At 45.6% G+C, this 22529-nt stretch overlaps 1 protein-coding gene across 2 annotated transcripts in view; it reads right to left on the bottom strand.

The window, feature by feature from the left end:
- The window catches only part of ADCY5 (adenylate cyclase 5), a 1737221-nt gene that overhangs the window by 171942 nt on the left and 1542750 nt on the right, over positions 1-22529 (bottom strand). For both annotated transcript variants that reach the window (XM_069224661.1, XM_069224662.1), the window contains 2 exons: positions 21807-21939; positions 19420-19683 (listed from right to left, as the gene is read on the bottom strand). In XM_069224661.1, coding sequence (XP_069080762.1) covers positions 19420-19683; positions 21807-21939 — 397 coding nt within the window. The remainder of the gene's footprint in view (positions 1-19419; positions 19684-21806; positions 21940-22529) is intronic.

Genomic DNA, 22529 nt, shown 5'->3' with positions numbered 1-22529 from the left:
ACCCTTTCAAAGGGAACCCCAACCACAGGCAGTGGGATAAGGGATGCCTTTGGGGTGCCACCTGTCTTGCCACTGGCTTGACAGGTTTCACAGGACTTACAAAATTCCTTTGTGTCCTCAGACATTCTAGGCCAATGAAACAAGGGAACAAGTCTGTCCCAAGTTTTCATTTGTCCCAGATGTCCAGCTAGGGGAATGTCGTGGGCTAGAGTTAGGAGGAACTTTCTGTACTACTGAGGAATCACTAACCTCCTGGCAGTTCCAGGTTTGGGATCCCTTGCTTCAGTGTACAAGAGATTGTCCTCCCAGTAAACTCTGTGAGAGTCACTGACATCCCCATTAGCCTGTTTGACAGCTTGCTGTCTTAGACCCTCTAGTGTGGGAGAGTTTTGCTGTGCCACACTCAGCTCCTCCCTGGCAGGCCCCCCTTCACCCAAAAGCTCAGCAGTGTCTGCTTCCAGCTCCTCTGGTGTAGGTTCTGCACAGGGTGGAAATTCTTCTTCCTCAGAAGTAGAATCCACTGTAGAGGGAGGGATAGTAGGAAGTGCTTTACTTCTACTAGCCCTAGCTTTAGGGAGCACTTGGTCCATTGTTTCAGGATCCAAGTTTCCCTGTCCTTTTTGCTTTTTGGCCTGAGCCCTGGTTAAAGCAAAAATATGCCCTGGGATGCCCAGCATTGCTGCATGGGCCTCCAACTCCACATCTGACCAAGCTGATGTCTCCAAATCATTTCCTAGTAGACAGTCTACAGGTAAATCTGAGGCTACCACAACTTTCTTTGGACCAGCCCCCCCCCCCCCCCCCCCAGTTGAGATTTACAACAGCCATGGGGTGGCTAAGTGTGTTGTTGTGAGCATTGGTTACTTGGTACTGGTGTAGGAGGCTGGACTGGCTTGTAGTGAGTACCAAGGGGTACTTGCACCTTGCACCAGGCCCAGTTATCCCTTATTAGTGTATAGGGTGTCTAGCAGCTTAGGCTGATAGATAATGGTAGCTTAGCAGAGCAGCTTAGGCTGAACTAGGAGACGTGTGAAGCTACTACAGTACCACTTAGTGTCATATGCACAATATCATAAGAAAACACAATACACAGTTATACTAAAAATAAAGGTACTTTATTTTTATGACAATATGCCAAAGTATCTTAGAGTGTACCCTCAGTGAGAGGATAGGAAATATACACAAGATATATATACACAATAGCAAAAATATGCAGTATAGTCTTAGAAAACAGTGCAAACAATGTATAGTTACAATAGGATGCAATGGGGAAACATAGGGATAGGGGCAACACAAACCATATACTCCAAAAGTGGAATGCGAACCACGAATGGACCCCAAACCTATGTGACCTTGTAGAGGGTCGCTGGGACTATTAGAAAATAGTGAGAGTTAGAAAAATAACCCTCCCCAAGACCCTGAAAAGTGAGTGCAAAGTGCACTAAAGTTCCCCTAAGGACAAAAGAGTCGTGTTAGAGGAATAATGCAGGAAAGACACAAACCAGCAATGCAACAACTGTGGATTTCCAATCTAGGGTACCTGTGGAACAAGGGGACCAAGTCCAAAAGTCACAAGCAAGTCGGAGATGGGCAGATGCCCAGGAAATGCCAGCTGCGGGTGCAAAGAAGCTTCGACTGGACAGAAGAAGCTGAGGTTTCTGCAGGAACGAAAAGGGCTAGAGACTTCCCCTTTGGTGGACGGATCCCTCTCGCCTTGGAGAGTCGTGCAGAAGTGTTTTCCCGCCGGAAGGACGCCAACAAGCCTTGCTACACGCAAATCGTGCGTTTGGCGTTTTTGGACGCTGCTGGGGCCCAGGAGGGACCAGGAGGTCGCAAATTGGACTTGCAGAGAGAGGGGACGTCGAGCAAGACAAGGAGCCCTCACTGAAGCAGGTAGCACCCGGAGAAGTGCCAGACACAGGCACTACGATGATGCGTGAAATGGTGCTCGGCGAAGTTGCACAAAGGAGTCCCACGTCGCCGGAGACCAACTTAGAAAGTCGTGCAATGCAGGTTAGAGTGCCGTGGACCCAGGCTTGGCTGTGCACGAAGGATTTCCGCCGGAAGTGCACAGGGGCCGGAGTAGCTGCAAAGTCGCGGTTCCCAGCAATGCAGCCCAGCGAGGTGAGGCAAGGACTTACCTCCACCAAACTTGGGCTGAAGAGTCACTGGACTGTGGGGGTCACTTGGACAGCGTCGCTGGATTCGAGGGACCTCGCTCGTCGTGCTGAGAGGAGACCCAAGGGACCGGTAATGCAGCTTTTTGGTGCCTGCGGTTGCAGGGGGAAGATTCCATCGACCCACGGGAGATTTCTTCGGAGCTTCTGGTGCAGAGAGGAGGCAGACTACCCCCACAGCATGCACAAGCAGGAAAACAGTCGAGAAGGCGGCAGGATCAGCGTTACAGAGTTGCAGTAGTCGTCTTTGCTACTATGTTGCAGGTTTGCAGGCTTCCAGCGCGGTCAGCGGTCGATTCCTTATCAGAGGTGAAGAGGGAGATGCAGAGGAACTCGGCTGAGCTCATGCATTCGTTATCTAAAGTTTCCCCAGAGACAGAGACCCTAAATAGCCAGAAAAGAGGGTTTGGCTACCTAGGAGAGAGGATAGGCTACTAACACCTGAAGGAGCCTATCACAAGGAGTCTCTGACGTCACCTGGTGGCACTGGCCACTCAGAGCAGTCCAGTGTGCCAGCAGCACCTCTGTTTCCAAGATGGCAGAGGTCTGTAGCACTCTGGAGGAGCTCTGGACACCTCCCAGGGGAGGTGCAGGTCAGGGGAGTGGTCACTCCCCTTTCCTTTGTCCAGTTTCGCGCCAGAGCAGGGGCTAAGGGATCCCTGAACCGGTGTAGACTGGCTTATGCAGAATTGGGCACATCTGTGCCCAACAAAGCATTTCCAGAGGCTGGGGGAGGCTACTCCTCCCCTGCCTTCACACCATTTTCCAAAGGGAGAGGGTGTCACACCCTCTCTCAGAGGAAGTTCTTTGTTCTGCCATCCTGGGCCAGGCCTGGCTGGACCCCAGGCGGGCAGCTGCCTGTCTGAGGGGTTGGCAGCAGCAGCAGCTGCAGTGAAACCCCAGGAAGGGCAGTCTGGCAGTACCAGGGTCTGTGCTACAGACCACTGGGATCATGGAATTGTACCAACAATGCCAGGATGGCATAGAGGGGGCAATTCCATGATCATAGACATGTTACATGGCCATATTCGGAGTTACCATGGTGAAGCTACATATAGGTAGTGACCTATATGTAGTGCACGCGTGTAATGGTGTCCCCGCACTCACAAAGTTCAGTGAATTGGCTCTGAACAATGTGGGGGCACCTTGGCTAGTGCCAGGGTGCCCTCACACTAAGTAACTTTGCACCTAACCTTTACCAGGTAAAGGTTAGACATATAGGTGACTTATAAGTTACTTAAGTGCAGTGTAAAATGGCTGTGAAATAACGTGGACGTTATTTCACTCAGGCTGCAGTGGCAGGCCTGTGTAAGAATTGTCAGAGCTCCCTATGGGTGGCAAAAGAAATGCTGCAGCCCATAGGGATCTCCTGGAACCCCAATACCCTGGGTACCTCAGTACCATATACTAGGGAATTATAAGGGTGTTCCAGTAAGCCAATGTAAATTGGTAAAATTGGTCACTAGCCTGTTAGTGACAATTTGAAAGTAATGAGAGAGCATAACCACTGAGGTTCTGGTTAGCAGAGCCTCAGTGAGACAGTTAGGCACCACACAGGGAACATCTACATGCACACCTATGAGCACTGGGGCCCTGTGTGACAGGGTCCCAGTGACACATACATATAGGCCACAAACCTATGAGCACTGGGGTCCTGACCAGCAGGATCCCAGTGACACATAAAAACCATACTGAAAACATAGTGTTTTCACTATGAGCACTGAGGCCTGGCTATCAGGATCCCAGTGAGACAGTGAAAACAGTGACAAACACCCTGACATACACTCACAAACAGGCCAAAAGTGGGGGTAACAAGGCTAGAAAGAGGCTACCTTCTCACACAACCCCCCCCCCCAAACGAAGGACAATAAGGCTAACCTTGGCCAGTTGAGACTTTATTGTCTAAGTGGTGATAAGTAGAGAGTAGCTCTGCAATAGACTGGTTACTCCCTTTATCATCCACTATATGGTTACTTCCCTGTGGGGATGTAAACCACCCTGTTTGAAGTTTTTTAGCTAAGCAACAATGTGAAGATGTATTTTCAGAGTTTCTATCAGTAAGTTTTAGTTTAGAGCAGTGGGAATTGTCCACTGAACCTATTTGTAGTGATGGAAATGCCAGACAGGGATGCTGTCTCAGAAAAGCCATAGCTGGGCAAAAACTTTGTCCATCTGGCTGGAAGAGAGAACAGGGATGCTGTTTCTCTTGAGTTGGAGCAGGGCAGGGATGCTGTCCTATGAGCTCCACACTAGGGCAGGGATGCTGTCCTAAGTGTTGTGAGGTAGTGCAGGGTTTCTGCACTAAAGTTTCTCTGGGAGGGTTGGAGGGATGCTCCATGTTAACTAAAATGGTGCTGTTTTTCTCACCAATGTTAGTTATCCCACAGAGAGGTACTTCCACCTCAGGGAGTCCAGCTTTGCCAGCTGATGATTCCCTTGGAACAGGTGCCACCGCAGGAGAGGTTTCTCCCACCACAGGAATAGTATCCTGAATGGTAGGGTGGTTAGGGGATACTGTGATACCCTTTTTACCTGTTGATGGAGAGGGATCCTGAGTTTTCAGGCCTTCTCTCCTTTGCTTTTTCATTTCACTTGAAATGAGAGGGAACAATTCCTCAGGGATGCCCAGCATGGCTGCATGGGCATAAAACTCTACATCAGCCCAACCTGAGGCCTCTAGGTCATTACCTAAGAGACAGTCTACAGGTAAGCTAGGTGATACCACCACCTGCTTAGGGCCAGTAACTCCACCCCAACTAAACTGAATTATAGCTAAGGGAAGAAACTTAGTGGAGTTATGGACATCAATAATCTTATACTGTTGTCCAATGATGTGTTGATCAGGGTGCACTAGGTTTTCAGTCACCAAAGTGAAACTGGCACCTGTGTCCCTGTAGGCCAAGGCCTCAACACCATTTATTGAAACTGTCTGCCTGTACTTATCCATTGTAAGGGGACAAGCAGCCAGTGTGGCAAGGCCAATGCCACTAGGTGTGACAGAAACTGTCTTGGGACTGATTACATCAGTTTCCACTATGGACCCATAAGTGAACCCAACTACACCCTTTGCTTGACTGTTGCCAGCAGTCCCACCACTAGTACCACTACTGCTAGGGGCACTAGAGCTTGATGTATTAGTGGTGGTAGGCTCAGGGGGTTTACCTGGACAGGACTTATCCCCTGGCCTATGGCCTCTATTTTTACACACAAAGCACCAAGGCTTTTTAATGTGTGCAGGTTGGGAAGAAGAGGAAGAATTAGTTTTATCCCCACCCTCTGAAGAGTGTTTAAGATTTGAAGTGGGATCTTTGGTTTTACCCTTATCCCCATGCTTATCTTGAGATTTTTCACCATCTTTCTTCTTATTGCCATCTTTGTCACCCCCTGTATAAACTTTTCTGTTCACCCTTGTTCTGACCCATTTGTCTGCCTTCTTTCCCAATTCTTGGGGAGAGGTCAGATCAGAGTCTACCAGGTACTGGTGCAACAAATCAGACACACAATTATTAAGAATATGCTCTCTCAGGATCAAGTTATACAGGCTTTCATAATCAGTAACTTTACTGCCATGTAACCACCCCTCCAAGGCCTTCACTGAATGGTCAATGAAATCAACCCAGTCTTGTGAAGACTCCTTTTTGGTCTCTCTGAACTTTATCCTGTACTGTTCAGTGGTTAAGCCATAACCATCCAAGAGTGCATTCCTAAGAACTTTGTAATCATTGGCTTCACTTTCTTTCACAGTAAGGAGCCTATCCCTACCTTTTCCACTAAATGATAGCCATAGGATAGCAGCCCACTGCCTTTGAGGGACATGCTGTACAGCACAGGCCCTCTCAAGTGCAGCAAACCACTTGTTAATGACATCCCCCTCCTTATAAGGGGGAACTATCTTGTGCAGATTCCTAGAATCATGCTCTTTTGCAGGATGACTATTGGGAATACTGCTGCTGCCACCATGGGTTTCTAAACCCAATTTATGTCTCTCCTTCTCTACTACTAAGGTCTGTCTATCCAAATCCAGCTGTTGCTTCTTGAGCTTCAGTCTGGTTTGTTCCACTCTAAATCTATTGCGCTCCCTTTCTAACAATCTGTCATGAGGGTGGGTGGGAGGGACATGTCTTGAAACAGAAGTATGGTGAGAATTGACAGAAGGAGACCTATCCCTTACAGAAGGCACCCTAACAGCTTGGTTAACAGAAACATCACTTCTACTGTGGTGAGAATGAATGCTCTTGCTATGATGTGAGACAACACTATCTGTATGGTGTGACTCAACCTCAGTACCAACTATGCTAGACTGTCGAGTAATGGGCAGGCTATGAAGTTTCTTTCCTGAATCTTTTCCTAGGGGAGTCCCTGGATCAGATTCGGAACCATTAGCTACTTTTTCAACAGATGGGGCCCTTTTGGCCTTATCTTGTTCTCTAAGCATGTTAAGCAATAATTCCAATGAAGGATTCTTCCATACACTCAAACCTCTCTCTATGCAGAGACTCCTTGCTCCTTTCCAGCTAAGGTGGTCATATGCAAGTTTGGACAGATCAACATTTTGGCCTGTGCCAGACATTTTTAGAGAGAGTTAAAGTAATAGAAAAAGAGAAAAAAGTTTTCAGAACTTTTAGAAAGACAGAAAAAAACTTTTTAAACTTTTAAGAACTTTTAGAAAGTTTAGAGGTACTTTTCAGCACTTTAGAAAAGAGGTGAGAAAAGAAATGCAAAACATTTTGGTTAGGTGTACATACACTGAACTTGTTTTGTATATTTTTCTCTTATGAAAAGTACAATGACAAGAGTGGTAAGTAGTCTCAAAGCACTTATCCCACCGCTGCACAACCAATGTAGGAGGCTGGACTGGCTTGTAGTGAGTACCAAGGGGTACTTGCACCTTGCACCAGGCCCAGTTATCCCTTATTAGTGTATAGGGTGTCTAGCAGCATAGGCTGATAGATAATGGTAGCTTAGCAGAGCAGCTTAGGCTGAACTAGGAGACGACTGAAGCTCCTACAGTACCACTAGTGTCATACGCACAATATCATAAGAAAACACAATACACAGATATACTAAAAATAAAGGTACTTTATTTTTATGACAATATGCCAAAGTATCTCAGAGTATACCCTCAGTATGAGGATAGCAAATATACACAAGATATATGTACACAATACCAAAATATGCAGTAATAGTATTAGAAAACAGTGCAAACAATGTATAGTTACAATAGGATGCAATGGGGACACATAGGGATAGGGGCAACACAAACCATATACTCCAAAAGTGGAATGTGAACCACGAATGGACCCCAAACCTATGTGACCTTGTAGAGGGTCGCTGGGACTATTAGAAAATAGTAAGGGTTAGAAAAATAGCCCACCCCAAGACCCTGAAAAGTGAGTGCAAAGTGCACTAAAGTTCCCCAAAGGACATAGAAGTCGTGATAGGGGAATTCTGCAGGAAAGACACAAACCAGCAATGCAACAACAATGGATTTCCAGTCGAGGGTACCTGTGGAACAAGGGGACCAAGTCCAAAAGTCACAAGCAAGTCGGAGATGGGCAGATGCCCAGGAAATGCCAGCTGTGGGTGCAAAGAAGCTGCTACTGGACAGTAGAAGCTGAAGGTTCTGCAGGAACGACAAGGGCTAGAGACCTCCCCTTTGGAGGATGGATCCCACACGCCGTGGAGAGTCGTGCAGAAGTGTTTTCCTGAAGAAAGACCGCCAACAAGCCTTGCTAGCTGCAAACCGTGCGGTAAGGGTTTTTGGATGCTGCTGTGGCCCAGGAGGGACCAGGATGTCGCCAATTGCGTCTGGGGACAGAGGGTTCGTCGAGCAAGACAAGGAGCCATCTCAGCAGCAGGCAGCACCTGCAGAAGTGCCAGAAACAGGCACTACGAGGATGCGTGAAACGGTGCTCACCCGAAGTTGCACAAAGGAGTCCCACGTAGCCGGAGGACAACTTAGGAGGTCGTGCAATGCAGGTTAGAGTCCCGTGGACCCAGGCTGGAATGTGCACAAAGGATTTCCGCCGGAAGTGCACGGAGGCCAGAGTAGCTGCAAAAGTCGCGGTTCCCAGCAATGCAGTCTGGCGTGGGGAGGCAAGGACTTACCTCCACCAAACTTGGACTGAAGAGTCACTGGACTGTGGGAGTCACTTGGACCAAGTTGCTGGATTCAAGGGACCTCGCTCGTCGTGCTGAGAGGAGACCCAGGGTACCGGTGATGCAGTTCTTTGGTGCCTGCGGTAGCAGGGGGACGATTCCGTCGACCCACTGGAGATTTCTTCGGAGCTTCTAGTGCAGAGAGGAGGCAGACTACCCCCACAGCATGCACCACCAGGAAAACAGTCGAGAAGGCGGCAGGATCAGCGTTACAGAGTTGCAGTAGTCGTCTTTGCTACTTTGTTGCAGTTTTGCAGGCTTCCAGCGCGTTCAGCAGTCGATTCCTTGGCAGAAGGTGAAGAGAGAGATGCAGAGGAACTCGGATGAGCTCTTGCATTCGTTATCTAAGGAATCCCAAGAGACAGAGACCCTAAATAGCCAGAAAAGAGGGTTTGGCTACCTAGGAGAGAGGATAGGCTAGCAACACCTGAAGGAGCCTATCAGAAGGAGTCTCTGACGTCACCTGATGGCACTGGCCACTCAGAGCAGTCCAGTGTGCCAGCAGCACCTCTGTTTCCAAGATGGCAGAGGTCTGGAGCACACTGGAGGAGCTCTGGGCCCCTCCCAGGGGAGGTACAGGTCAGGGGAGTGGTCACTCCCCTTTCCTTTGTCCAGTTTCGTGCCAGAGCAGGGCTAAGGAGTCCCTGAACCGGTGTAGACTGGCTTATGCAGAAATGGGCACCATGTGTGCCCATGAAAGCATTTCCAGAGGCTGGGGGAGGCTACTCCTCCCCTGCCTTCACACCATTTTCCAAAGGGAGAGGGTGTAACATCCTCTCTCAGAGGAAGTCCTTTGTTCTGCCATCCTGGGCCAGGCCTGGCTGGACCCCAGGAGGGCAGAAGCCTGTCTGAGGGGTTGGCAGCAGCTGCAGTGAAACCCCGGGAAAGGCAGTTTGGCAGTACCAGGGTCTGTGCTACAGACCACTGGGCTCATGGGATTGTGCCAACTATGCCAGGATGGTATAGAGGGGGCAATTCCATGATCATAGACATGTTACATGGCCATATTCGGAGTTACCATTGTGAAGCTACATATAGGTAGTGACCTATATGTAGTGCACGCGTGTAATGGTGTCCCCGCACTCACAAAGTTCAGTGAATTGGCTCTGAACAATGTGGGTGCACCTTGGCTAGTGCCAGGGTGCCCTCACACTAAGTAACTTTGCACCTAACCTTTACCAGGTAAAGGTTAGACATATAGGTGACTTATAAGTTACTTAAGTGCAGTGTAAAATGGCTGTGAAATAACGTGGACGTTATTTCACTCAGGCTGCAGTGGCAGGCCTGTGTAAGAATTGTCAGAGCTCCCTATGGGTGGCAAAAGGAATGCTGCAGCCCATAGGGATCTCCTGGAACCCCAATACCCTGGGTACCTCAGTACCATATACTAGGGAATTATAAGGGTGTTCCAGTAAGCCAATGTAAATTGGTAAAATTGGTCACTAGCCTGTTAGTGACAATTTGAAAGAAATGAGAGAGCATAACCACTGAGGTTCTGATTAGCAGAGCCTCAGTGAGACAGTTAGTCATAACACAGGTAACACATTCAGGCACACGTATGAGCACTGGGGCCCTGGTTGGCAGGGTCCCAGTGACACATACAACTAAAACAACATATATACAGTGAAAAATGGGGGTAACATGCCAGGCAAGATGGTACTTTCCTACACATACACATTAGGCCACAAACTATGAGCAATGGGGTCCTGGCTAGCAGGATCCTAGTGAGACAGGCAAAACACACTGACATATAGGTTTTTATCTATGAGCTCTGGGGTCCTGGTTAGCAGGATCCCAGTGACACAGTAGAAACACACTCACAAGCAGGCCAAAAGTGGGGGTAACCATGCTAGAAAGAAGCTACTTTCCTACATCAAGCTAGTTTTTTTTTTTTGTTGAAGTTGGGGTAGTTTTGTTTTTAAGGGAGGGGTGGGGGGGGGGTCAGCGTAGTTTTATTTGTAAGGCTGGTGGGGGGGTCATTGTTTATAGGGCAGGTGGGAGGGTCAGGGAAGGTTTTAGGGGCTAGGGTAGGTCGGGGTGTCGGGGTAGTTCAGTTTTTAGGGGGTGGGGGTCAGGGTAGTTTTGTTTTTAGGGGCATGGGTTGGGGGTCGGGTAGTTTTGCTTTTAAGGGCAGGGGTTGGGGGGTCGGGTTAGTTTTGTTTTTAGGGCGGGTGTGCAGGTTGGGCTAGTTTTGTTTTTAGGCGTGGGGTGGGGGTTGGGGTAGTTTTGTTTTTAGGAGTGGGGGTCAGGGTAGTTGTGTTTTTAGTGCTGGTGGGGGAGTCGTTGTTTTTATGGCAGGTGGGGGGTCAGGAAGGTTTTAGGGCTCAGGGTGGGTGGGGATGTTGGGGTAGTTCAGTTTTAGGGGCGGGGGGTCCCTGTAGTTATGTTTTTATGGGCATGGGTGTGGTAGTTTTGTTTTTAGGGGCAGTAGTTGGGGGTCTGGGTTGTTTTGTTTTTAGGGTGGGCTAGTTTTGTTTTTAGGATAAGTGGGGGGTGAGGGTAGTTTTATTTTTATAGCGGGAGGGGGGTTGGGGTAGTTAAATTATTTGGGGTGGGGTACTTTTGGGCCTTAGGGTGGGTGGGGTTGTGGCATGATACAAACAAAAAAATCGTGGTAAAGACATGCTTGGAAAAACATGGTCCTTGCTCCGACCACTTTGTTAAGGCATGCGTGGTTCCCGTATGTATTGTTCCATCATACATTCATTCAGGAAGATATAAATAACTGCGCTAAAACATCTTTGTGACATTGAAATCAATTTTCTAAGTTCACTAATGACTTAGATCAGTGGTTCCCAATCTTTTGACTTCTGTGGACCCCCACATTATTATTACTGGATCCCGGCGACCCCCCACTGAATCATTATTGGAATCCGGGCACCGCCCCCAGAGAGTCATTACTGAAAGCTGGTGACCTAATCTGTTAAAATGGTTTAATTTTCTAAGCAGTCAAGGACGCCTGAGGAGGCTTCGTGGACCCCCAGAGGTCCCCGGACCACAGGTTGGGAACCACTGACTTAGATTCTTAATATTGAGCAACATGCTAAGCAAATTCAATTTCTAGTTGCTTTCTCGGGTGAGACAGGGAGATATAATTGCTTTAAAAGTAGAGGTTGCTAAATCTCACTGAATTGTACTGCAGGAAAAACATGAGAAAGATATTAGGACTTTGGTCAGAAAACAATACCTTTGCCTGTATATATTTGAATCACAATAATTACCAAACTCCGAGTCCAGAGGCATAAGTACAATCACAATGAGGGATTGCAAAAGAGAAATGGTGATTCCAATCTTGAAAGAGTAGATTGACTAATCCAGATAGATCAGGCACAAGTGGGTCCCAATGGGGACCCAACAGTAGATGAGCCCCTCGATGGGAATGATTTTCATGCTATAGGGGCAGGGAGTGTAGTGGAGCCTTTGCATAGTAAGAAAGACTCAACAACCTATCTGAATCCTACTTCCAATGTTACGACCCTAAACGGAAGGGGTCTTATCACTATGATCTCATGGAATGTAGCCGGCTTAAAAAATAAGCTTATAGACCCAGAATGGCAGGACTATATTGATCAATATCATGTCTGTCTCTTTCAAGAGACGTGGCTTAAAGATCCACCGTTTAAATTAGGATATAAAACCTACTTTATTAGTGCAACTTCAGCTGCCAGAGGGAGACCGTCTAGGGGGTTGGTTATATGGGCGAAAATCTCATTAAATGTAGAGATATGTATGCAGGCTACTGAGTCAGAGGACATCTTATGGTTGGTAGTGGGGGAAAAAAAATAAGATAATAACCCACTTGTTCAATGTATATATAAGACCTAGAAGGACAAACTTGGAGTCTCCTGAAATAACTCTACTAGATGACCTGCTCAAAAAAATCCCAGTAGGAGAGACAATTATGATAGGGGGTGACCTTAACTGTAATTATGAACCTATAACTGGATTCGAACATTTAGCAGAAGAGGAAGATCGAATGAGAGCAATTCCTTACCTAACAATAGAAAAAACTGTCCCAGGCACAGTGGCCGCACTGCAACTCATGGGCCTTACATTAAACCACGGACTGAGGGCGTGCAATGGCAGAGTGGGTGAAGGAGGCCTTAATCTGGATACTTTCCAGAGAGGCAACTCAACTTCAAAAATAGACTACATTCTGCATAGTATAAGTACATGGGGAAGATTAGCGAATTTTAAAATTGATAAAAGAAGGGATAGCGATCACTACCCGCTAATAATTGAACTCAGGGCCCACCTCCTAGATTTGGTCTTGAAATATACTGAACACGACAAGGTGGAGTTACAACCCACCCTTAGCAACAATAGAAGGGTTGTAAAATGGCCAGCAATACTAGGCAATCAGGATACAATGACAAATATTTATAACATATTTTCTGATCTCCTGGAGCCTTATGCAGAAAATAATCTTAGTGACATCCCTATTATGGCTATCCACCATTCACTGAGTATTACACTAAGATCCGTCCTGACCAAACAGCCACAGAACAAGCATAAAAAGGAGAAGGTCCAAATCACCCCAAGCAGTCCATGGTATACTACCAAATGTAGGGAGAGGAAAAGAGTACTGATAGAGGCACTAAAGCAAAAAAAACAATTAGCCGTACAACAGGAAAGGGCCAGCTACAAGAAAACGCTGGCTACTGCCCAAAGCAACTGGGAGGACAAAAAATGGCAAGACCTTCTGGAAGCAGCAAAAAGCAATGATACAAGGATCTTCTGGAAAATCGTTACCCATGGCAGTAAAGAGGGGATATTTACCACAGATCATCATATAGATCCCAAAACATGGGTTAACTACTTTACACATCTTTACTCTGACCCCCCCACCCTCGATTTCTATTCCTCAAGACATAAAACCTTAGCTACTTGGGGCATTTTACCCGAGTTACAATTTGGTCTGGAAGAGACGGTGATTGCCATTGAAGCAATCAAGCCAGGGAAAGCCCCCGGTTTGGATAAGATCCCGGGGGATATGTTTAAACATAACATAGAAATTTGGGCACCTTATCTAAACCTTTTAAGTAACGCTTTAGCAAGGGGAGGCCCAGAGACATGGAAAGGGGCAGAAATAATTCCAATCTACAAAAAAGGATCCAGGGAAGACCCTGGGAACTATAGACCAATCAGCCTCATAGATGTCATGCAAAAAATGTATGCTAGACAGATCCTGAATAGAATTAGTACCTGGATAGAAGAGAACAGCATAATGACTATATACCAAGCAGGCTTTAGACAGCAGACGAGTACAGTCGACCAGGCCTTTAGGCTATTGACAATAATGTGGAAATATACTAGACTAAGGAAATGTCACCTCTATATCGCGTTTGTGGATCTGCGTGCAGCCTTTGATCTGGTGCCAAGGGACTCCTTATGGGCAGCACTAGGAAAACAGGGCATGCCAGGGAACCTCCTGGGCCAGCTGGAGAGGTTACATGAAAATACATTTGCAAAAGTTCGGTGGGGGCCAAAGGGAGAGTTGACAGACCCAATACCTATCAAGAGGGGGGTGAGACAGGGCTGTGTGCTGGCCCCAACACTTTTCTCATTATACATCAATGATCTGGTTCATTATTTGAAACAAAGCAACCATGATTCACCAAGATTGAACGATGATCCAGTCCCCGCCCTCCTTTTTGCAGATGATACTTGTAGGAAAGTACCATCTTGCCTGGCATGTTACCCCCATTTTTCACTGTATATATGTTGTTTTAGTTGTATGTGTCACTGGGACCCTGGTAACCCAGGGCCCCAGTGCTCATAAGTGTGCCTGAATGTGTTACCTGTGTAGTGACTAACTGTCTCACTGAGGCTCTGCTAATCAGAACCTCAGTGGTTATGCTCTATCATTTCTTTCCAAATTGTCACTAACAGGCTAGTGACCATTTTTACCAATTTACATTGGCTTACTGGAACACCCTTATAATTCCCTAGTATATGGTACTGAGGTACCCAGGGTATTGGGGTTCCAGGAGATCCCTATGGGCTGCAGCATTTCTTTTGCCACCCATAGGGAGCTCTGACAATTCGTACACAGGCCTGCCACTGCAGCCTGAGTGAAATAACGTCCACGTTATTTCACAGCCATTTTACACTGCACTTAAGTAACTTATAAGTCACCTATATGTCTAACCTTTACCTGGTAAAGGTTAGGTGCAAAGTTACTTAGTGTGAGGGCACCCTGGCACTAGCCAAGGTGCCCCCACATTGTTCAGAGCCAATTCCCTGAACTTTGTGAGTGCGGGGACACCATTACACGCGTGCACTACATATAGGTCACTACCTATATGTAGCTTCACAATGGTAACTCCGAATATGGCCATGTAACATGTCTATGATCATGGAATTGCCCCCTCTATGCCATCCTGGCATAGTTGGCACAATCCCATGATCCCAGTGGTCTGTAGCACAGACCCTGGTACTGCCAAACTGCCCTTCCTGGGGTTTCACTGCAGCTGCTGCTGCTGCCAACCCCTCAGACAGGCATCTGCCCTCCTGGGGTCCAGCCAGGCCTGGCCCAGGATGGCAGAACAAAGGACTTCCTCTGAGAGAGGGTGTTACACCCTCTCCCTTTGGAAAATGGTGTGAAGGCAGGGGAGGAGTAGCCTCCCCTAGCCTCTGGAAATGCTTTCTTGGGCACAGATGTGCCCAATTCTGCATAAGCCAGTCTACACCGGTTCAGGGGACCCCTTAGCCCTGCTCTGGTGCGAAACTGGACAAAGGAAAGGGGAGTGACCACTCCCCTGACCTGCACCTCCCCTGGGAGGTGTCCAGAGCTCCTCCAGTGTGCTCCAGACCTCTGCCATCTTGGAAACAGAGGTGCTGCTGGCACACTGGACTGCTCTGAGTGGCCAGTGCCACCAGGTGACGTCAGAGACTCCTTGTGATAGGCTCCTTCAGGTGTTGCTAGCCTATCCTCTCTCCTAGGTAGCCAAACCCTCTTTTCTGGCTATTTAGGGTCTCTGTCTCTGGGGAAACTTTAGATAACGAATGCAAGAGCTCAGCCGAGTTCCTCTGCATCTCTCTCTTCACCTTCTGATAAGGAATCGACTGCTGACCGCGCTGGAAGCCTGCAAACCTGCAACATAGTAGCAAAGACGACTACTGCAACTCTGTAACGCTGATCCTGCCGCCTTCTCGACTGTTTTCCTGCTTGTGCATGCTGTGGGGGTAGTCTGCCTCCTCTCTGCACCAGAAGCTCCGAAGAAATCTCCCGTGGGTCGACGGAATCTTCCCCCTGCAACCGCAGGCACCAAAAAGCTGCATTACCGGTCCCTTGGGTCTCCTCTCAGCACAACGAGCGAGGTCCCTCGAATCCAGCGACTCTGTCCAAGTGACCCCCACAGTCCAGTGACTCTTCAGTCCAAGTTTGGTGGAGGTAAGTCCTTGCCTCACCTCGCTGGGCTGCATTGCTGGGAACCGCGACTTTTGCAGCTACTCCGGCCCCTGTGCACTTCCGGCGGAAATCCTTTGTGCACAGCCAAGCCTGAGTCCACGGCACTCTAACCTGCATTGCACGACTTTCTAAGTTGGTCTCCGGCGACGTGGGACTCCTTTGTGCGACTTCGGGTGAGCACCATTTCACGCATCCTTGTAGTGCCTGTTTCTGGCAGTTCTCTGGGTGCTACCTGCTGCTGAGAGGGCTCCTTGTCTTGCTCGACGTCCCCTCTCTCTCCTGGTCCAATTTGCGACCTCCTGGTCCCTCCAGGGCCACAGCAGCGTCCAAAAACGCTAACCGCACGATTTGCAGCTAGCAAGGCTTGTTGGCGTTCTTTCGGCGGGAAAACACTTCTGCACGACTCTCCACGGCAAGAGGGATCCGTCCACCAAAGGGGAAGTCTCTAGCCCTTTTCGTTCCTGCAGAAACCGCAGCTTCTTCTGTCCAGTCGAAGCTTCTTTGCACCCGCAGCTGGCATTTCCTGGGCATATGCCCATCTCCGACTTGCTTGTGACTTTTGGACTTGGTCCCCTTGTTCCACAGGTACCCTAGATTGGAAATCCACAGTTGTTGCATTGTTGGTTTGTGTCTTTCCTGCATTATTCCTCTAACACGACTTCTTTGTCCTTAGGGGAACTTTAGTGCACTTTGCACTCACTTTTCAGGGTCTTGGGGAGGGTTATTTTTCTAACTCTCACTATTTTCTAATAGTCCCAGCGACCCTCTACAAGGTCACATAGGTTTGGGGTCCATTCGTGGTTCGCATTCCACTTTTGGAGTATATGGTTTGTGTTGCCCCTATCCCTATGTTTCCCCATTGCATCCTATTGTAACTATACATTGTTTGCACTGTTTTCTAAGACTATACTGCATATTTTTGCTATTGTGTATATATATCTTGTGTATATTTCCTATCCTCTCACTGAGGGTACACTCTAAGATACTTTGGCATATTGTCATAAAAATAAAGTACCTTTATTTTTAGTATAACTGTGTATTGTGTTTTCTTATGATATTGTGCATATGACACTAAGTGGTACTGTAGTAGCTTCACACGTCTCCTAGTTCAGCCTAAACTGCTCTGCTAAGCTACCATTATCTATCAGCCTAAGCTGCTAGACACCCTATACACTAATAAGGGATAACTGGGGCTGGTGCAAGGTGCAAGTACCCCTTGGTACTCACTACAAGCCAGTCCAGCCTCCTACAATACTATTCTATTATCTCAAACTCCTATGGCCTTGCAATCTCTATTAGATAAATTCAGTGAGTATTGCAGCTTGAAGGGATTAGAAATAAATACAAATAAGACCAAATACCTGACTGTTAACCCCCATAAAGCACTTAAGAGGAACATTCGGATTAGAGGGCAGGCACTGGAACGAGTAAAAAATGTCAACTACCTAGGGATATTGCTTGATGCCAAATTGTCATGGGCACCGCACATCAATAAAGCTGCTATCTCCTTAACTCATAGCTCCATGGCAATTAGTAAAAATTACAAATGCTCAAGGTCGGACATTGTGTCACCAGTATTTGAGATCTATAGGTGCAAAGCACAGGCCGCTGCTCTTTATGGCGCTGAAAATTAACCCCATTGGTTACTCAGGAAAATAATTTTATGAGGGGGGTACTGGGTCTCCCTCCATCTACTCCGTTGATCCCTTTAGCCTATGACATTAACATGAAACAAATAGGCAAATTGGCAGCCCTGAGGCCCCTGCTTTACTGGTGTAGACTTTGGACAACCCCTGAATTGTTCCAATACAGGCAAGCACTAACTGAGATCATGAGTTTGGATAAGGCCATCTCCCTCCCGTGGCTTCACTATATCAGGCAATGCTTTTACAATCTAGGGCTGAAATTCTATTGGGATGAACCGCATACACTCACAACTCAATCCAAGATCAGACTAAAGCAAGTATTTTGGGACTTCACCCTTAATAGCCCTTTCTATAGCAAGGATCTTGGCAGACTAACCTTAAGTTTCCTGGATTTCAAACCACTACCGAGTGCTGAGGAATGGATAGATACTATCCAACCTAGACGAGCAAAAGTTTTATATATGAAGCTTCGATATGGGATTCTCCAGGTTAAGGCCTTTACCTTTAAATGGGGCCTCCTGAATGGGAGTAATCATGAGGCAACCTGTGAGCTGTGTAATACGGAGACTCCAGAAACAATGGATCATGTTCTTTTAAACTGCATTGCTTACGAAAAACCAAGGAGGAAATGGATCCGACCTATCTGCAGGAACGTTGGAATCAGGAACTGCAATGAAGCTGCAAGATTCTTGAGATCCAGCACGATACCATATGTTGTTCTTGGTCTAAGCCGGTTTCTACTTGCAATCTCATTCATTAGAGACAAGGTGGGCCTGAGGTTATAGGCGCTTTAACTCAGGCATAACTTCCATAGTCAATCCACGGTCCCCAAATTGATAATTGGGAGCCACCTTTTGTAATCCAATGGCCTTGGGATATACATTCAGCCAAGGATATATTTAGCCCAGGGGATATCGATAGTGCCCGGGAAGTACTCGAATCATAATATATTTTTTTTTTTTTTTTTTTTCCCTGGCATAAGGACCGTAGTCATTGGGAGGTTTCTTAAGATATCTAGAATGGTCATTGACACCTATGGAACTAGTTCTTGGTTCCAGTTACTTATCTACTCTTATTTTAGAAATTCCCCCCTTACCTAAGCAAATAAGTGCCTGATGGCACGGGAGGTAAATTTTATGGGTTTTATAAATTAAATATTGTACTTGATTCTTATTCATTGTCTTTAAGACCAACATCTGATAACTTGTTTTCTAGTAGTTAAGTGAATATTAGTTGCTGTTGGAATAATGTGCCTTTTATATCACCTGTTTGTACCCTTTTATGGCTTCTAAATGAATATAGGCACGCATGGAAGAAAGAATACGTTGGGTCCTAGGGACTGTCAATCACCCCTCAAAAATTAGCTAAACAACCCCTAATGTGATGACGGTATGCACATTGCCAAGATTTTTAGAGGCATTTTGACATGCTAGAGGCAATTATTCTTCCAAAAAGCATGTACCCTATTTTTATAATGGTCACTATTTGTGCTAGTACATAGTTATTGCTACTATTAGTGAGATAGCAATCTTAACTGTTTTTGTATAAAGATTTATATTTATCGGTATTTTATAATATTTATATGGTGTTTTGTATGATGATGTGCATGTATATTTTTATAGTGTTTTTATCGATCAATTGTTTACTTTTATAACACTCATATCCACAACTTGCCTATTTGTATTGTATGGCCCTGAGGGAGTTCTGGTCTTGATCTGATTTTATCGTCTTTTTCAAAAGTGCTTTCGTTCTCTTTTAGAAATGTAAGAATTTTGTCAGTATGCTTTTATGGTATTGTTTTGCCGAAATAAAGCTGAAGAAGAAGAATCACAATAAAAAGATCTTGACAGAGATAAAATAGATATTATAGAGAATTCAGATAGAAAGTTAAATGGTAACAACTAGATGATTCTACCCCATTTTATACAGTAATTTTGAAAACAATGCCATGACCTAAAGTTCCCAAACAGATCTTCAGAAGGTGAATAATGGAACAACTGAGACCACTCAGTAACTCACTTACCTCATCAAAGTCTGCAATTATCTCATTAAGGAGACGTAAGCATTCCACGCCTTCATTGTTTGCCTCAAGCTCCACATAAAACTCAGAGAAATTACTTATGGATGCAAACATAACTGCTACACATTCGCAAGACTGGTAATAGAGTTCATCATTACGTCTCTCTCGTGCTAGGAAGTGAGCTGCCACGTCCTTTGGCAAGATGTTGTGTAAGAGCCGTCTATTATAAGCCTGCAGCTCCTCCATTTCCTCCTTTTCTTCTGTAGCCTGTTTTAATGGGAAAATACAGTCAGGGTGGTTATGGCTCAACTTGTCTTAATACATAGCAGAACGAAATTCCTCGCAGACAATTCAATTCCTAGCGGTAGAGCAGTGAAGGTTACCACATGTCAACAGGCACTTTACACCCTCAACTGATGTTCATGCAGTTTATAGCTGTGAATACTCAAGGAAGTTCTTAACTTTTTATCAGTGTGCTACTGCTGCACAGGGGGCCCAATTCAATACCCCCTGCTATGCAACAGGTCAGAAATTAGGCCCTGGCTCAGTGGAGGTGGTGTCCTCGTACTTAGGGCATTGGTAGTGAAAATGGCATTTCTCTGCCCACATCTCATCCTTATTCCTTTCCCCTCATGCCCTATGTTTCCAAGAATGAGCTCACTCTAGTTGGCATAATACAATCTAGAATGTACATAGAAGTGACAACTATCACTGTAAACAGCCTTAAAAAGTTCAAATACCTGGCTACTGAGGTTAATTCTTATAGATGCGTGACATACAACTCATGTGGCTAAAACAAAACAAAAATCGATAGTTTTTCTTTAAATAATTATATTTAAACAAGATGACACTAGAGTAAGCATGCTAACATTCTATTCTCCTATTCCCTGCGTTATCTGCAGCAGCGCACAAGCTGCTGATACTAAGGTTTACATGAATAAAGCAATATTGGTGTTGTGAAGAGACCCACCAGCATGTAACAATCTACAAGGCCAAATTGCCCAGTGTGCGCATATACTGCTTAAATTAATGTAATTTTCCACCAGTCTGTCGACGAAATTGACAACGACCACATTGAGAAGTGTCAGACATTAAATTGCTTCCCTTTAGCGCATCATAAAACTGGGAGAAATTCTGAACTAGCCTTTTTCTGGAGCTATCCAGAGCACCTATTTGCAGCATTTTGATATGAAACTCTCTTAAAAGTACCAGTCATCTGTTGATGGAAAGAAAGCTTAATGAATGATCGATGCACAGAAATTGTAAACATGGCTATTTTGATTTCACAAAATTCCGTGCGGAGAATAATTGATTATTTGTGGGATGTAAAAAATAGGTTTTTCTAATATGCATTTAGGCTTTGGCCAATAAGCACTCAGGGGATGATACTACTTAACACCTGAAGCAGATGACTGACCTCCAAGATGTGCCCAAATACAGAGCAAGGTGAACTTTTTAACCTTACACTTCGGCTTGGCAGCTTAGAGAAGCAAGGATGTTCACAGAGAGGTGTAAAACGTTGTATCGGATGCCTAAATCTGTCGAAATTGCAAGTTTCCTGTGAAAACATTGCTGCATAATAATTTTATCAAAAAATATGTGAAACCACTTCTCATTTTAACTGCTCCTTTATGAGTGCAGCGCTAGAAATGACTAAAACTTGACCAGGTAGATATTGTTAACATCTGCCATGGTATTTTGCAGAATGGTTTTACTGCCAGATATCGAGTTTTTTTCCACCGGGAAAAGTAATATGGTGAAGGAATTGTCTTTGAAACTTTTTTAAAAGCACACTATTTCACTTTCTGTACTGCTTTGGACACACAAATTCCTATTACTACCAACAAATTATCAGGGGCCAAATACCTCAGACTGAGAAACAATTTGTTCTCAACTTGTAATTTGAAATCTGGTGCAAATACTGTTTTGGCCCAGTTACAAGATTTCTGTTGGTGCATATCGTGGCTGTAATTGGCCATCAAGCCCACCACCCTAATGGCACCAATGCCACAAATATCACCACCACCAATATCCCAAATATTCCACCGCAAACACTACCACGACAACAATACAAATACCGCTATAATTTACATTACCAACAATACCAATTAAACATCTACACACCGAGACTACTCCAACAGCAAGCATCACAAAGTCAGGTCTGACTTTAATATGTTATTATGTGGAAACTAAATTTGTGCACATCTGTTTGTACGCCTCATCAAATTTAATCCCAACCTTTTGTGTTTGCCAATGCTTGCATCGGATAAATTGTTTGTTATAGTTAAATTCCCACAGTGTATTTGAGATACATTTAGATTTTTTAAAATTATTTTACACCCTTAGAAGAAAACGTGATGCGTGTATTACATGAGTGAATCTCACAGTACCTGAAGTTTCCAAAGAAAGTCCAGCCTCGCTGTGGATTCCACCTGCTGGGCATGGAGATAAAGTGCCAAGACAAACACAGTGATGATGATGGGAGTCACTATCTTCAGTGCCACCCTGGGCACGCTCTCCGAGCTGTCATGGGGTAAAGACAAGCCAGAATAAAAGATGAGACCCCAGGTCACATATCTGATCTCTTTATACAAACAGTGTGGGCATATGAGACACTGGGCAATCAAAAGCCACTGTAACTGGATAAAGTAACACCATGTGGAGAATAACAGTCCAATATGATCTATAAGTAACTGGCTGAGCTTTTGGCCAATTAACGAAGGCTCAATCTAAGGTTTTATCTTGATGATAAATGGGAAATGTGCTCCTTTCCAGGTTAATGGGAATATGTAATCATATTTTTTTTTTTTTTTGTGAACTGTATGTTTATCGGCAAATGATGTATGAATGTAATTATCTCTCTTTCTTTTCCAAATTAAAAAAAAAAAAAGGTAACTGCCTGAATTTTGATTTACCTTTATGTGGTGACTGCAAAATAAACTAGACAAGCTACCTGAATCTACATTAGGCAACTGGACTGGCACCCTGCATGACTACAGGCTGGCTCCATTGATCAACTGTCTGAAGACTCACTGCCAGATTCAGTCCACTAAAATCCCTGTATCTATGGTTATTGTTTAAAGCAACTATGCACATTGGCCAATTGTTTGTTT

Source organism: Pleurodeles waltl, chromosome 3_1, assembly GCF_031143425.1.
Source record: "Pleurodeles waltl isolate 20211129_DDA chromosome 3_1, aPleWal1.hap1.20221129, whole genome shotgun sequence".
Lineage (NCBI taxonomy): Eukaryota > Metazoa > Chordata > Amphibia > Caudata > Salamandridae > Pleurodeles > Pleurodeles waltl.
This window is presented reverse-complemented; position numbering and strand designations above follow the sequence as displayed.